Source organism: Orcinus orca, chromosome 15, assembly GCF_937001465.1.
Source record: "Orcinus orca chromosome 15, mOrcOrc1.1, whole genome shotgun sequence".
NCBI classification, from domain to species: domain Eukaryota; kingdom Metazoa; phylum Chordata; class Mammalia; order Artiodactyla; family Delphinidae; genus Orcinus; species Orcinus orca.
Genome location: NC_064573.1, coordinates 50,229,445 through 50,242,072, shown reverse-complemented (window position 1 = coordinate 50,242,072; position 12,628 = coordinate 50,229,445). Strand labels below are relative to the sequence as shown.

General features: G+C 37.0%; 2 protein-coding genes across 9 annotated transcripts in view; one reads left to right on the top strand and one right to left on the bottom strand.

Annotated features, from left to right (window-relative positions):
- ESCO1 (establishment of sister chromatid cohesion N-acetyltransferase 1) overlaps positions 1-7,399 on the bottom strand; it is a 1,212,023-nt gene extending 1,204,624 nt beyond the window's left edge. Inside the window, exon 1 of the mRNA XM_049698130.1 lies at positions 7,262-7,399. The gene's annotated coding sequence lies outside the window, so the exon portion shown is untranslated. The remainder of the gene's footprint in view (positions 1-7,261) is intronic.
- Positions 1-12,628, top strand: part of RBBP8 (RB binding protein 8, endonuclease) — a 96,507-nt gene that overhangs the window by 69,418 nt on the left and 14,461 nt on the right. For all 8 annotated transcript variants that reach the window (XM_049698128.1, XM_049698127.1, XM_049698125.1 and 5 more), the window contains 5 exons: positions 787-896; positions 1,988-2,870; positions 2,951-3,077; positions 3,998-4,086; positions 5,033-5,150. In XM_049698128.1, coding sequence (XP_049554085.1) covers positions 787-896; positions 1,988-2,870; positions 2,951-3,077; positions 3,998-4,086; positions 5,033-5,150 — 1,327 coding nt within the window. The remainder of the gene's footprint in view (positions 1-786; positions 897-1,987; positions 2,871-2,950; positions 3,078-3,997; positions 4,087-5,032; positions 5,151-12,628) is intronic.

Below are 12,628 nucleotides of genomic sequence, written 5' to 3'. Positions count from 1 at the left end.
TCACTGCATTTGAATTTTTTTTTTTTTTTGGTCCTTTCTAGTTTTAAATCTCTCTTCAAGTGATAGTGGGTAGTTTTTACCCTTTGAACTTTAAATGTTTTAATGGTTTTTAATTCCGTCCTGCCCATAAACCTGGCAAGTCAGTAGTTTAGACACCAAATCTAGTAAGGGAACTGATCTCTAAAGACCTGCTGCTCAAAGTGTGATCCACAGGCCGACAGCATTTGCATCCTTGGAAATTTGTTAGAGATAGAAAATCTCAAACCTAACCCCAGACCTACTGAAAGAGAACTTATATTTTCACAAGATCCTCAGTTGATTTGTATGCATGTTAAAGTTCGGGAAGCACGGCTCTCTAAAGCATCCTTTTAAATTTGTCTCCTATAAGTATGATCAGTCATCTCTCTTCCCTTCCTCTAATCTAACTAATCTTGTTTTTTGGAATTGGCAACCACCAGTCTGCTTTCTGTCCTTATGAATTTACCTATTCTGAATAATTCATATATAAATGGGATCATATATGTGGCTTTTGAGTCTGGCGTCTTTCACTTAGCCTCATCCACATCATAACGTGTATCAGTATTTCATTCCTTTTTAAGAATAAATAATCTTGGGACTACCCTGGCAGTCCAGTGGTTAAGACTCCACGCTTCCACTGCAGGGGGCACGGGTTTGATCCCTGGTCAGGGAACTAAGATCTCACATGCTGTGTGGCACGGCCAAAAAGAAAAGAGAGAATTAATAACCTTCCATTGTATTTATGTACTTTATATTTTATTATTGAAGGAATCTCGAGGTCCTATGAGCCCTGTTGGTGATGAGCTCTACCACTGTCTGGAAGGAGAGCACAAAAAACCTTTTGAGGAATCTAGAAGAAATAGTGAAGATAGTTTAAGGTAATTTGGGGCACTTTGGTAAAAACTTACAAACCGTCGATGAAATTCCATTACAGTGAGTTCCATATATTTAAACTATTTCTCTGCCTCAGCTTGTTATTCTGGTTGTATTAATTTTTACTTAAAAAAATATTTTCCCCAGTTTATGACCAATTGAGGGCTTTTTGTGTTAATGTAGAGAGATGGATATTACTTTTAGATTCTTTCTGTACTTCTATCAAGGAGTACTTAAGAGGTCCCAGCCTTATCTCCTTTAAAGATCCAATCATCCCTTCTGGGTTTGTATTTTCAAAAACTGGACATTTTATGAAATCCATTATTAGTTCAGATGAGCTTCCAAGATTGGGATACATCTTGCTTTTACTAATTTCAGAACATCCCTTAACTAACAGTACCTATATTTATGTGGCACTTTGCTTTTTAAAAGAGCTTTCAGTATTAGATACATATATCACATTTAATTTGTCGTCATAGTAACTCATTAAAGTAGGTTTTATTACCCCCATTTTTTACAGTCAACAAAAATGCAGCTTCACAAAGGTTAAAATTTAGTCTTTTTAAGACCACACAAATATTAAGTATGAGAGTCAGAGCTCTTAGCCATTCCACATCTTCAAACTTAACCCTAATGCTCTTTCTACTGCCACAGCTGTCTCCTCTGCTACAGGCAGTCTGGGTCTTGAGTTATGTTCAATTCTGTAGTATAAGAATTTTGTTTCTTGGAGTTACTCATGGTAAGATTTCGTAACAGCAAAAGAATTTGGGTCCCCAGTGGGATTTACTAAAATACGATTTTATTATATAGTAAAATTTATTTAAGTTACTTAGGAAAAATATTTATAGATAGGAATATCATTGTATTGAGATAGGTTTGCTGTATCATTTCCCTCTGCTTTTTGTCAGCCAAATAAAGAGAAGCCAGCAACTATATTGTATCTTAAATTTTGGTTAATGGTCTGCGTCTAAGATGTGGATAAGACCTTACTATTAATAATTGTATATTAGCAAAAGTTTTCTCATTATGCTTGTCTTTTAATTTTTACCTTATTTCTTTAATAGGAAAAAAGCTTTACCACTCTTTATTTTTTTAGATTTTCAGATTCTAATTCAAAGCCTCCTCCTCAAGAAGAATTGACTACTCGGGTATCATCTCCTGTATTTGGAGCTACCTCTAATGTGAAAAGTAGTTTAGGTTTGAATACAAGTTTGTCCCCTTCTCTTTTAGAGACTGGGAAAAAAAACCATCTGAAAACAGTGCCTTTCAGCAACACTTCTAATTCTAGATCAGAGAAACCTAGATTAAAATCTGAAGATGGTGCCCTCTTCACACATCATAATATTGGGGCTGAAGTGAAGAAGATCACTAACCAGTCATCTTCTAATAAGCAGATGCTTATAAATAAAAGTACAAGTGAACAGGATAGTATTGATCACATTAAAGATACTGTTACTGATAAAGATAAACATGTGGTACCCCTGAAATCACTGGGAGGCCGAACCAAAAGGAAGAAAATCGAGGAAGAAAGTGAAGATGAAGTAAGCTGCCCCCAAGCCTCCTTTGATAAAGAAAATGCTTTTCCTTTTCCACCGGATAGTCATTCTTACATGAATGGAGACTATGTGATGGATAAACCTTTGGATCTGTCTGATCGATTTTCAGCTATTCAGCGTCAAGAGAAAAGCCAAGGAAGTGAGAACTCTAAAATCGGATTTAGGCAAGTGACTCTCTCTGAGGTTTTGAAGCCTGTTCCAAAGGGCTCTTCCTCAAGCCGTAAGGCCTTGAGTGGGAGCTGTGGGTTAACCAGAGATTCCCCAGAAGAGCCCAGCAGCTTACAGGAGTCCCTCCTCCAGTCCTTGAATAAATCTCCAGATAATAAAACACTGTTACAAATAAAGGAAGAAAATTCTATCTTTAAAATCCCTCTACGTCCACGTGAAAGTTTGGAGACAGAGAATCTTTTTGATGACATGAAGGTTTGTGTTAAATGTTCAAGGATTTGATTAAAATGGTTGTTGTGATTTCTCCTAGATGCTAATAATTCTTTCTGTTTTAGGGTGCTGGTTCTTGTGAGCCTATAAAAGTAAAAACCAGGTCAGTCCATGGAGCATGTGAACTTGCATCAGTTCTTCAGTTAAATCCATGTAGAATTGCTAAAACAAAGTCTCTACAAAACAACCAAGGTATGTACACTATAAATAGCATTTCTGCTCTTTTTTAATGACTTTAAATTGAGTATTGTAATATATTATGTACATTCTTTGGATAGACTGAATTATTTTCAGAAAAAATATCTTATCCCTGTGTGTTTCTGTGTTTATAGCACAATTCTTATTGGTTTCACTTTACATGTGATTTTCCTGCTTTTTGAAAAAATAAATTGACATCTTTAACACCTACTTTCTATAGGTGATTTTATAGATTTACCTGTTCTATGTAGTTGTTTCTTATTTTCTTTACAAAAAGAAAGCTTTAAAAAATTTAAACTATACAGATTTTAAAAATATAAAAAGTAGAAATTTATCGTCCAAACCTTGTTCCTCACCCATAGATAGCCTGTCCTCTTCTTTGCATTTACATGTATATCTGTAAACATTTGTGTATGCTAACTCTGTGTTTAACATTTTGAGGAACTATCTAACTTTCTTCCAAAGGAGCTACAACGTTTTACATTCCCACCAGCAGCATGTGAGGGTTCCAATTTCTTCACATTTTGAGGGTTCCAGTTTCTCCACATTCTCACCAACACTTGTTACTGTCTTTTTGATTATAGCCATACTGTGGGTGTGAAGTTATATCTCAGTTGTGGTTTTGATTTGCCTTTCCCTGATGGCTAATGATGTTGCGCATCTTTTCATGTACTTATTGGCCGGTTGTATATCTTCTTTGAAGGACTGTCTCTTCAGGTCCTTTGCTTATTCTTAATTGAAGTAATTGTCTTATTATTGAGGTGTGACAGTTCTTTATATATCCTAGGTACAAGTCCTTTATCAGACATATGATTTGCAAAACTTTTCTCATTCTGTGGGTCCCATAATGTTTTAAAGTGATGAGAATTTTAAAAATTTGTTTTTATTTGTGCATTTTTCTCTCCTTATCTAAGATGTATCCTTTGAAAACATCCAGTGGAGTATAGATCCAGGAGCAGACCTTTCTCAGTATAAAATGGATATTACTGTAGTAGATACAAAGGTAAGTTAGAAAATAGAACCAAAGCCCATGTGGTTATTCTAGTGTATTGTTAGTCACCCTGCTGTCCTGACTCACTTTATGACCTTGAGGGAATCACATACCTCTTACAGCCTTCATGTATTTATTCAGAAAACTATGAAATAATAACACTTATGCCAACATTATGGTATGCCAACATTATGGTATTTTTGCCAACATTATGGTATTTTTGAAAGTGTAATAATAATAATACTTTCTGACTTTAGAGAACTTTGCTGAAAAATAGTTTTAAAATAATGTAAAATGCTAATTACATATTTTAAATAGTTTTTTTTTTTATCAAAATAATCTGTCATATGCCTTGATTAACTTAAAATAATCTACCTTCAAGAAAAAAATTTCATTTTTCCCAGTTGGCTAATTTTTTAAAATACTGTGTATTTTTTCATTAAAATTCATAGCAGAAATAAATTTTTTGGTTTGTATTTAGGTTCTTCATAGTTTGAGAAGTTCTCTTTCACTTGGTAGCATATTAATAAAGTATGTAACAGTTGCTAGAGTAATAAATATCCATTAAGAAATCAAATTTGACTTGTGAACTTTTGTTCTTAGTGTACATTGATGTTCATTTCTGTGAAGCAGATTAGGGAAGAAAGGAAGTTCCAGGGATCATGGTAACGCATAGTTCTCTCATGCTTGGCAGCAGTCCTTTTCCTAGGCTTGAGAGACGATGCTTGTATATCAAAGCTAAAAATGGTTTATAGGCATTTAAACCTAAATGTATCTATATTCCTAAAGGGTAAAGGTAAATATTACTTAATGCTACTGAAATGTAAGTGTACACTTAAAAATGATTAAAATGGTAACATTTGTGTTATGTATATTTTACCCCACCCCCCCAAAAAAGTAAATATTAGGACGTAAAGGAATGATTGTTAAAATTTTGAATTTTTAAATATTTATTCAGGATGGCAGTCAGTCAAGATTAGCAGGAGGAGAGACAGTGGACATGGACTGTACATTGGTTAGTGAAACTATGCTTTTAAAAATGAAGAATCAAGAGCAGAAGGGAGAAAAAAGTCCAAGTAAGATTTGATTTCTTTTTTTTAATTTTAATACAAATGTGGAGGGAAGTTTATAGACATACCATTGCACTGATGAGTATAAGTGACCTCTTCACCATAAACTAGTTTTTTTTCCCCCCTGTTCTAATACTAGATTTCTCTTTAGTAAAGCTTAGTGTCAATATTTCAGGAAAAAAAGTCTTTAGTAAAAATAATTTTTATTTCCAAAAGAATTCACGTTGTTTCCAGGGGTCAGCAAACTACAGCCAGCTACCAGTTTTGTAAGTAAAGTTTTACTGGAACGCAGCCTTACTCGTTTATTTATTGCCTGTGGCTGCTTGTTGAACACAGCAGCAGAGCTGAGTAGTTTCTGCAGAGACCTTATGGCCCCACAGGCCTAAAATATTTACTGTCTGACCCTTTAAGAAAAAGTTTCCTGATCCCTGGTTTAGATAATTTTTTTTATAAAAGGTGTAAAGGGAATCTTGAGAGTCCTGTTTTAGAAATACTATTTTCCAAAGCAATTTGATAAGGAAAAAAAGGGAGGATTCCACTGAGAAGTATTAGTATAGATTTGCAAATTAGCAGTAAACTAAGAATGGTAGTGTATAGGATGAGTGAGTGACTCTGCCATATTCTACTTCTATAGAAAAGGAGATTTGGCAAAACTAGGAGTCTACAGCCCTTTATAGTGAGAAACTATTAATTCTTCATCTAAAGCCTTGATTTTCTGAAAGAGGTGGGAACAATGGAAGGATTTCATTTGGCACCACCTTAGCAACATTCTTAACTACAGAGGCATATGACATGAGATCAACTAGACTGGGAATAGTTGTCATTCATCACCCTTATGTGTTAAAGAGTTAGGACCTGCCACGTGATGCAGGGCTAAAAGCAGAGGCCTTTTCCAATGATCGTCTCTTAGAATTGAGGACATTCAGACTGTGTGTGCATCTTCTGCTGAATATTCTCTAGTCTACCTGCTTAGGGCCCAGTAGTAAAACAGCCAGTCTTATCCTTGCTTCTTAAGAAACACCTTATCTCTTGCTGCCCCAAATGCAGTAAGTGAGAGAAAATTTTAATAGCCTTTGCCTTAATTCTTTGTTCTTGAGTAATAATATCCATACAATCAAGTACCTGGCTGCCTACGTTGAGAGGACAGTACCTATTAAAAGTAAACCTTAACCAGGTGTCCGCTCCTCTGGTGAGACGGGGCTGGAAGATGCTCTCCTCAGCTCCTTGCCTGGGTGGGCAAGTTAGGCTCTACGGCCGGCAGAAATCCTCGTTTGAGGGTCCCACCGAGTTCCCCGGTCAGAGTGCTGCAGCTGAGCAGCTGCTTGGGACTACTGCTCAGGCGCTGCAGAAAGCCTTTTTGGAATCTGACATGTTATCACTTTGGGACTGTTGGCCAGCTGCTCCTGCCTTGGCCACATGAAGGCTCAGACTGTCCCAGTCTCTGAACTGAAGAGAACCAACACTATTAGCATATCTCTCACCACCATGAATGCAAGGTATTTCAATGAAAAGTATCAGGAGGACATCTACAAATCCCAGACAGGCATGTGCAAGCTCTGAGGAACGGTGGAATAACCCAGTGTATCTGGGTGACCTTTGGAGACAGCTGAGACAGAGCTACAACCAGGCAGTGGCTGACACCCAACTCATGGCCCACCTTCTCCTGCCATGTGGCTGACAGGGTCTTGGTGCTCTAGCAAGCTGTCAGGCCTGAGCCTCTGAGGTGGAAGAGCCAAGTTCGGGACGTTGGTTCACCAGACACCTCCCGGCCCCACGTAATATCAGTTGGCAAGAGCCCTCCCAGAGGTCTTCGTCTCAATGCTAAGACCCACCTCCACTCAACGGCCAGCAGCCTCTAGTGCTGGACACCCCATGCCAAACAACTAGCAAGACAGGAACACAACCCCACCCATTAGCAGAGAGGCTGCCTGAAATCACGCTAAGTTCACAGACCCCAAAAAACACCACTAGACGCGATCCTACCCACCAGAAAGACAAGATCCAGCCTCATCCACCAGAACACAGGCACCAGTCCCCTCCACCAGGAAGCCTACACAACACACTGAACCAACCTTACCCACTGGGGGCAGACACCAAAAACAACGGGAACTATGAACCTGCAGCCTGCGAACACACCCCAAACACAGTAAGTTAAACAAAAAAGAGAAACACACAGCAGATGAAGGAGCAAGGTAAAACCCCACCCAACCAAACTAATGAAGAGGAAATAGGCAGTCTACCTGAAAAAGAATTCAGAGTAATGATAGTAAAGATGATCCAAAATCTTGGAAATAGAATGGAGAAAATTACAAGAAACGTGTAACAAGGACCTAGAAGAACTCAAGAGGAAACAAATGATGAACAACACAGTGAATGAAATTTAAAATTCTCTAGAAGGAATCAATAGCAGAATAACTGAGGCAGCAGAACGGATAAGTGACCTGAAAGATAAAATAGTAGAAATAACTACCACAGAGCAGAATAAAGAAAAAAGAATGAAAAGAATTGAGGACAGCCTCAGAGACCTCTGGGACAACATTAAACACACCAACATTCGAATTATAGGGGTCCCAGAAGAAGAAGAGAAAAAGAAAGGGACTGAGAAAATATTTGAAGAGATTATAGTTGAAAACTTACCTAATATGGGAAAGGAAATAGTCAAGTCCAGGAAGCACAGAGAGTCCCATACAGGATACATCCAAGGAGAACACAGCAAGACACATATTAATCAAACTATCAAAAATTAAATACAAAGAAAAAATATTAAAAGCAGCAAGGGAAAAGCAACAAATAACATACAAGGGAATCCCCATAAGGTTAACAGCTGATCTTTCAGCAGAAACTCTGCAGTCCAGAAGGGTGCTGCAGGACATACTTAAAGAGATGAAAGGAAAAAACCTACAACCAAGATTCCTCTACCCAGCAAGTATATCATTCGGATTTGATAGAGAAATTAAAGCCTTTACAGACAAGCAAACGCTAAGAGAATTCAGCACCACCAAACCAGCTTTACAACAAATGCTAAAGGAATTTCTCTAGGCAGGAAACACAAGAGAAGGAAAAGACCTACAATAAAAAACCCAAAACAATTAAGAAAATGGTAATAGGAACATACACATTGATAACTACCTTAAATGTAAATGGATTAAATGCTCAAACCAAAAGACATACACTGGCTGAATGGATACAAAAACAAAACTCATATATATGCTGTCTACAAGAGACCCATTTCAGACCTAGGGACACACACAGACTGAAAGTGAGGGGATGGAAAAAGATTTGCATGCAAATGGAAATCAAAAGAAAGCTGGAGTAGCAATTCTCATATCAGACAAAATAGACTTTAAAGACTGTTACAAGAGACAAAGAAGGACACTACATAATGATCAAGGGATCAATCCAAGAAGAAGATACAACAATTGCAAATATTTATGCACCCAACATAGGAGCACCTCAATACATAAGGCAAATGCTAACAGCCATAAAAGGGGAAATCAACAGTAACAATAATAGTAGGGGACGTTTAACACCGCACTTTCACCAATGGACAGATCATCCAATGGAAAATAAATAAGGAAACACAAGCTTTAAATGACACATTAAACAAGATGGACTTAACTGATATTTCTAGGATATTCCATCCAAAACCAGCAGAATACTTTTTCTCAGGTGCTCACGGAACATTCTGCAGGGTGCACCATATCTTCGGTCACAAATCAAGCCTTGGTAAATTTAAGAAAATTGAAATTGTATCAAGTATCCTTTCTGACCACAACGCTATAAGACTAAATATCAGAGGGAAAAAAACTGTAAAAAATACAAACACATAGAGGCTAAACAATACACTACTAAATAACCAAGAGATCAGTGAAGAAATCAAAGAGGAAATCAAAAAATACCTAGAAACAAATGACAATGAAAACATGACAACCCAAAGCCTATGGGACTCAGCAAAAGCAGTTCTAAGAGGGAAGTTTATAGTAATACAGTCCTACCTCAAGAAACAAGAAAAATCTCAAATAAACAACCTAACCTTACACCTAAAGCAATTAGAGAAAGAAGAACAAAAAAACCCCAAAGTTAGCAGAAGGAAAGAAATCATAAAGATCAGATCAGAAATAAATGAAAAGGAAATGAAGGAAATGACAGCAAAGATGAATAAAATTAAAGATGGTTCTCTGAGAAGATAAACAAAATTGATAAGCCTTTAGCCATACTCATCAAGAAAAAAAAGGGAGAAGACTAAGCAACAGAATTAGAAATGAAAAAGGAGAAGTAACAACTGTCACTGCAGAAATACAGAGGATCATGAGAGATTACTGCAACCACCTATATGCCAATAAAGTGGACAACCTGGAAGAAATGGACAAATTCTTAGAAACGCACAACCTTCACCGAGACTGAACCAGGAAGAAATAGAAAATATAAACAGACCAATCACAAGCACTGAAATTGAAACTGTGATTAAAAATCTTCCAACAAACGAAAGCCCAGGACCAGATGGCTTCACAGGGGAATTCCATCAAATATTTAGAGAAGAGATAACATCTATCCTTCTCAAACTCTTCCAAATATAGCAGAGGGAGGAACACTCCCAAATTCATTCTGTGAGGCCACCATCACCCTGATACCTAAACCAGACAAAGATGTTACAAAAAAAAAGAATACAGGCCGATATCACCGATGAACATAGATGCAAAAATCCTCAACAAAATACTAGCAAACAGAATCCAACAGCACATTAAAAGGATCATACACCATGATCAAGTGGGGTTTATCCCAGGAATGCAAGGATTCTTCAATATATGGAAATCAATCAATGTGATAAACCATATTAACAAACTGAAGGAGAAAAACCATATGATCATCTCAATAGATGCAGAAAAAGCTTTCAACAAAATTCAACACCCATTTATAAAACCCTCCAGAAAGCAGGCATAGAGGGAACTTACCTCAACATAATAAAGCCCATATATGACAAACCCACAACCAACATCATTCTCAATTGTGAAAAACTGAAACCATTTCCACTAAGATCAGGAAAAAAACAAGGTTGTCCACTCTCACCACCATTATTCAACATAGTTTTGGAAGTTTTAGCCACAGCAATCAGAGAAGAAAAAGAAATAAAAGGAATCCAAATCGGAAAAGAAGAAGTAAAATTGTCACTGTTTGCAGATTACATGATGCTATACATAGAGAATCCTAAAGATGCTACCTGAAAACTACTAGAGCTAATCAATGAATTTGGTAAAGTATCAGGATACAGAATTAATGCACAGAAATCTCTTCCATTCCTATACACTAACAATGAAAAATCTGAAAGAGAAATTAAGGAAACATTCCCATTTAGCACTGCAACAAAAAGAAGAGGAGACAAAAGACCTGTATGCAGAAAACTATAAGACACTGATAAAAGATTAAAGACGATATAGACAGATGGAGAGATATACCACGTTCTTGTATTGGAAGAATCAACATTGTGAAAATGACTATACTAACCAAAGCAATCTACAGATTCAGTGCAATCCCTGTCAAACTACCAATGACATTGTTCACAGAACTAGAACAAAAAATTTCACAATTTGTATGGAAACAACAAAAGACCCTGAATAGCCAAAACAATCTTGAGAAAGAAAAACGGAGCTGGAGGAATGAGGCTCCCTGACTTCAGACTATACTACAAAGCTACGGCAATCAAGACGATATGGTACTGGCACAAAAACAGAAATATAGATCAGTGGAATGGGATAGAAAGCCCAGAGATAAACCCACGCACATATGATCACCTTATTTTTTACATAGGAGGCAAGAGTGTACAATGGAGAAAAGACAGCCTCTTCAATAAGTGGTGCTGGGAAAACTGGACAGCTACATGTAAAAGAATGAAATTAGAACACTCCCTAACACCATACACAAAAATAAACTCAAAATGGATTAAAGACCTAAATGTAAGGCCAAATACTATAAAACTCTTAGAGGAAATCATAGGCAGAACACTGTATGACATAAATCACAGCAAGATCCTTTTTGACCCACCTCCTAGAGAAAGGGAAATAAAAACAAAAATAAACAAATGGGACCTAATGAAACTTAAAAGCTTTTGCACAGCAAAGGAAATCATAAACAAGACGAAAAGACAACCCTCAGAATGGGAGAAAATATTTGCAAACGAAGCAACTAACAAAGGATTAATCTCCAAAATATACAAGCAGCTCAATATCAAAAAAACAAACAGTCCAATCCAAAATTGGGCAGAAGACCTAAATAGACATTTCTCCCAAGAAGATACACAGATTGCCAACAAACACATGAAAGGATGCTCAACATCACTAATCATTAGAGAAATGCAAATCAAATCTACGATGAGGTATCACCTCACACCACTCAGAATGGCCATCGTCAAAAAATCTGCAAACAACAACTGGTGGAGAGGGTGTGGAGAAAAGGGAACCCTCTTACACTGTTGGTGGGAATATAAATTGATACAGCCACTACGGAGAACAGTATGGAGGTTCCTTAAAAAACTAAAAATAGAACTACTATATGACCCAGCAATCCCACTACTGGGCATATACCCTGAGAAAACCATAATTCAAGAAGAGTCATGTACCACAGTGTTCATTGCAGCTCTATTTACAATAGCCAGGACATGGGACCAACCTAAGTGTCCATCAACAGATGAATGGATAAAGAAGATGTGGCACATATATACAATGGAATATTACTCAGCCATAAAAAGAAACGAAATTGAGTTATTTGTAGTGAGGTGGATGGACCCTGAGTCTGTCATACAGAGTGAAGTAAGTCAGAAGGAGAAAAACAAATACCGTACACTAACATATATATGTAATCTTTAAAAAAAGAAAAAGAATGTTCTGAAGGACCTGGGGTCAGGACAGGAATAAAGATGCAGACGTAGAGAATGGACTTGAGGACATGGGGAGGGGGAAGGGTAAGCTGGGACAAAGTGAGAGAGTGACATGGACATATATACACTACCAAATGTAAAATAGATAGCTAGTGGGAAGCAGCCGCATAGCACAGGGAGATCAGCTCCGTGCTTTGTGACCACCTAGAGGGGTGGGACAGGGAGGGTGGGAGGGAGATGCAAGAGGGAGGAGATATGGGGATATGTATATACGTATGGCTGATTCACTTTGTTATACAGCAGAAGCTAACCCACCATTGTAGAGCAATTATACTCCAATAAAGATGTTGGAAAAAAAGAAAAGTAAACCTTAACGGTGATTTATTGTCTTTTTATAGTAAATGATACTTAAATAACTTTCTTCTTAAGAAGATGACTTTGCTTTTAAGATTAGTTTTTTCCTGGGACCAGTTCCTGATAATGTTTTCTTCAGTTTTGTAGAAAAGGGAAAAACAAAGTATGACAACTTTGGCTTCAAATTTATGTAGTTAATCTAAGAAGATGATAGTTTCCCAAATATATTTGAAGCAAGTATCATATGGAGGTGAAACTA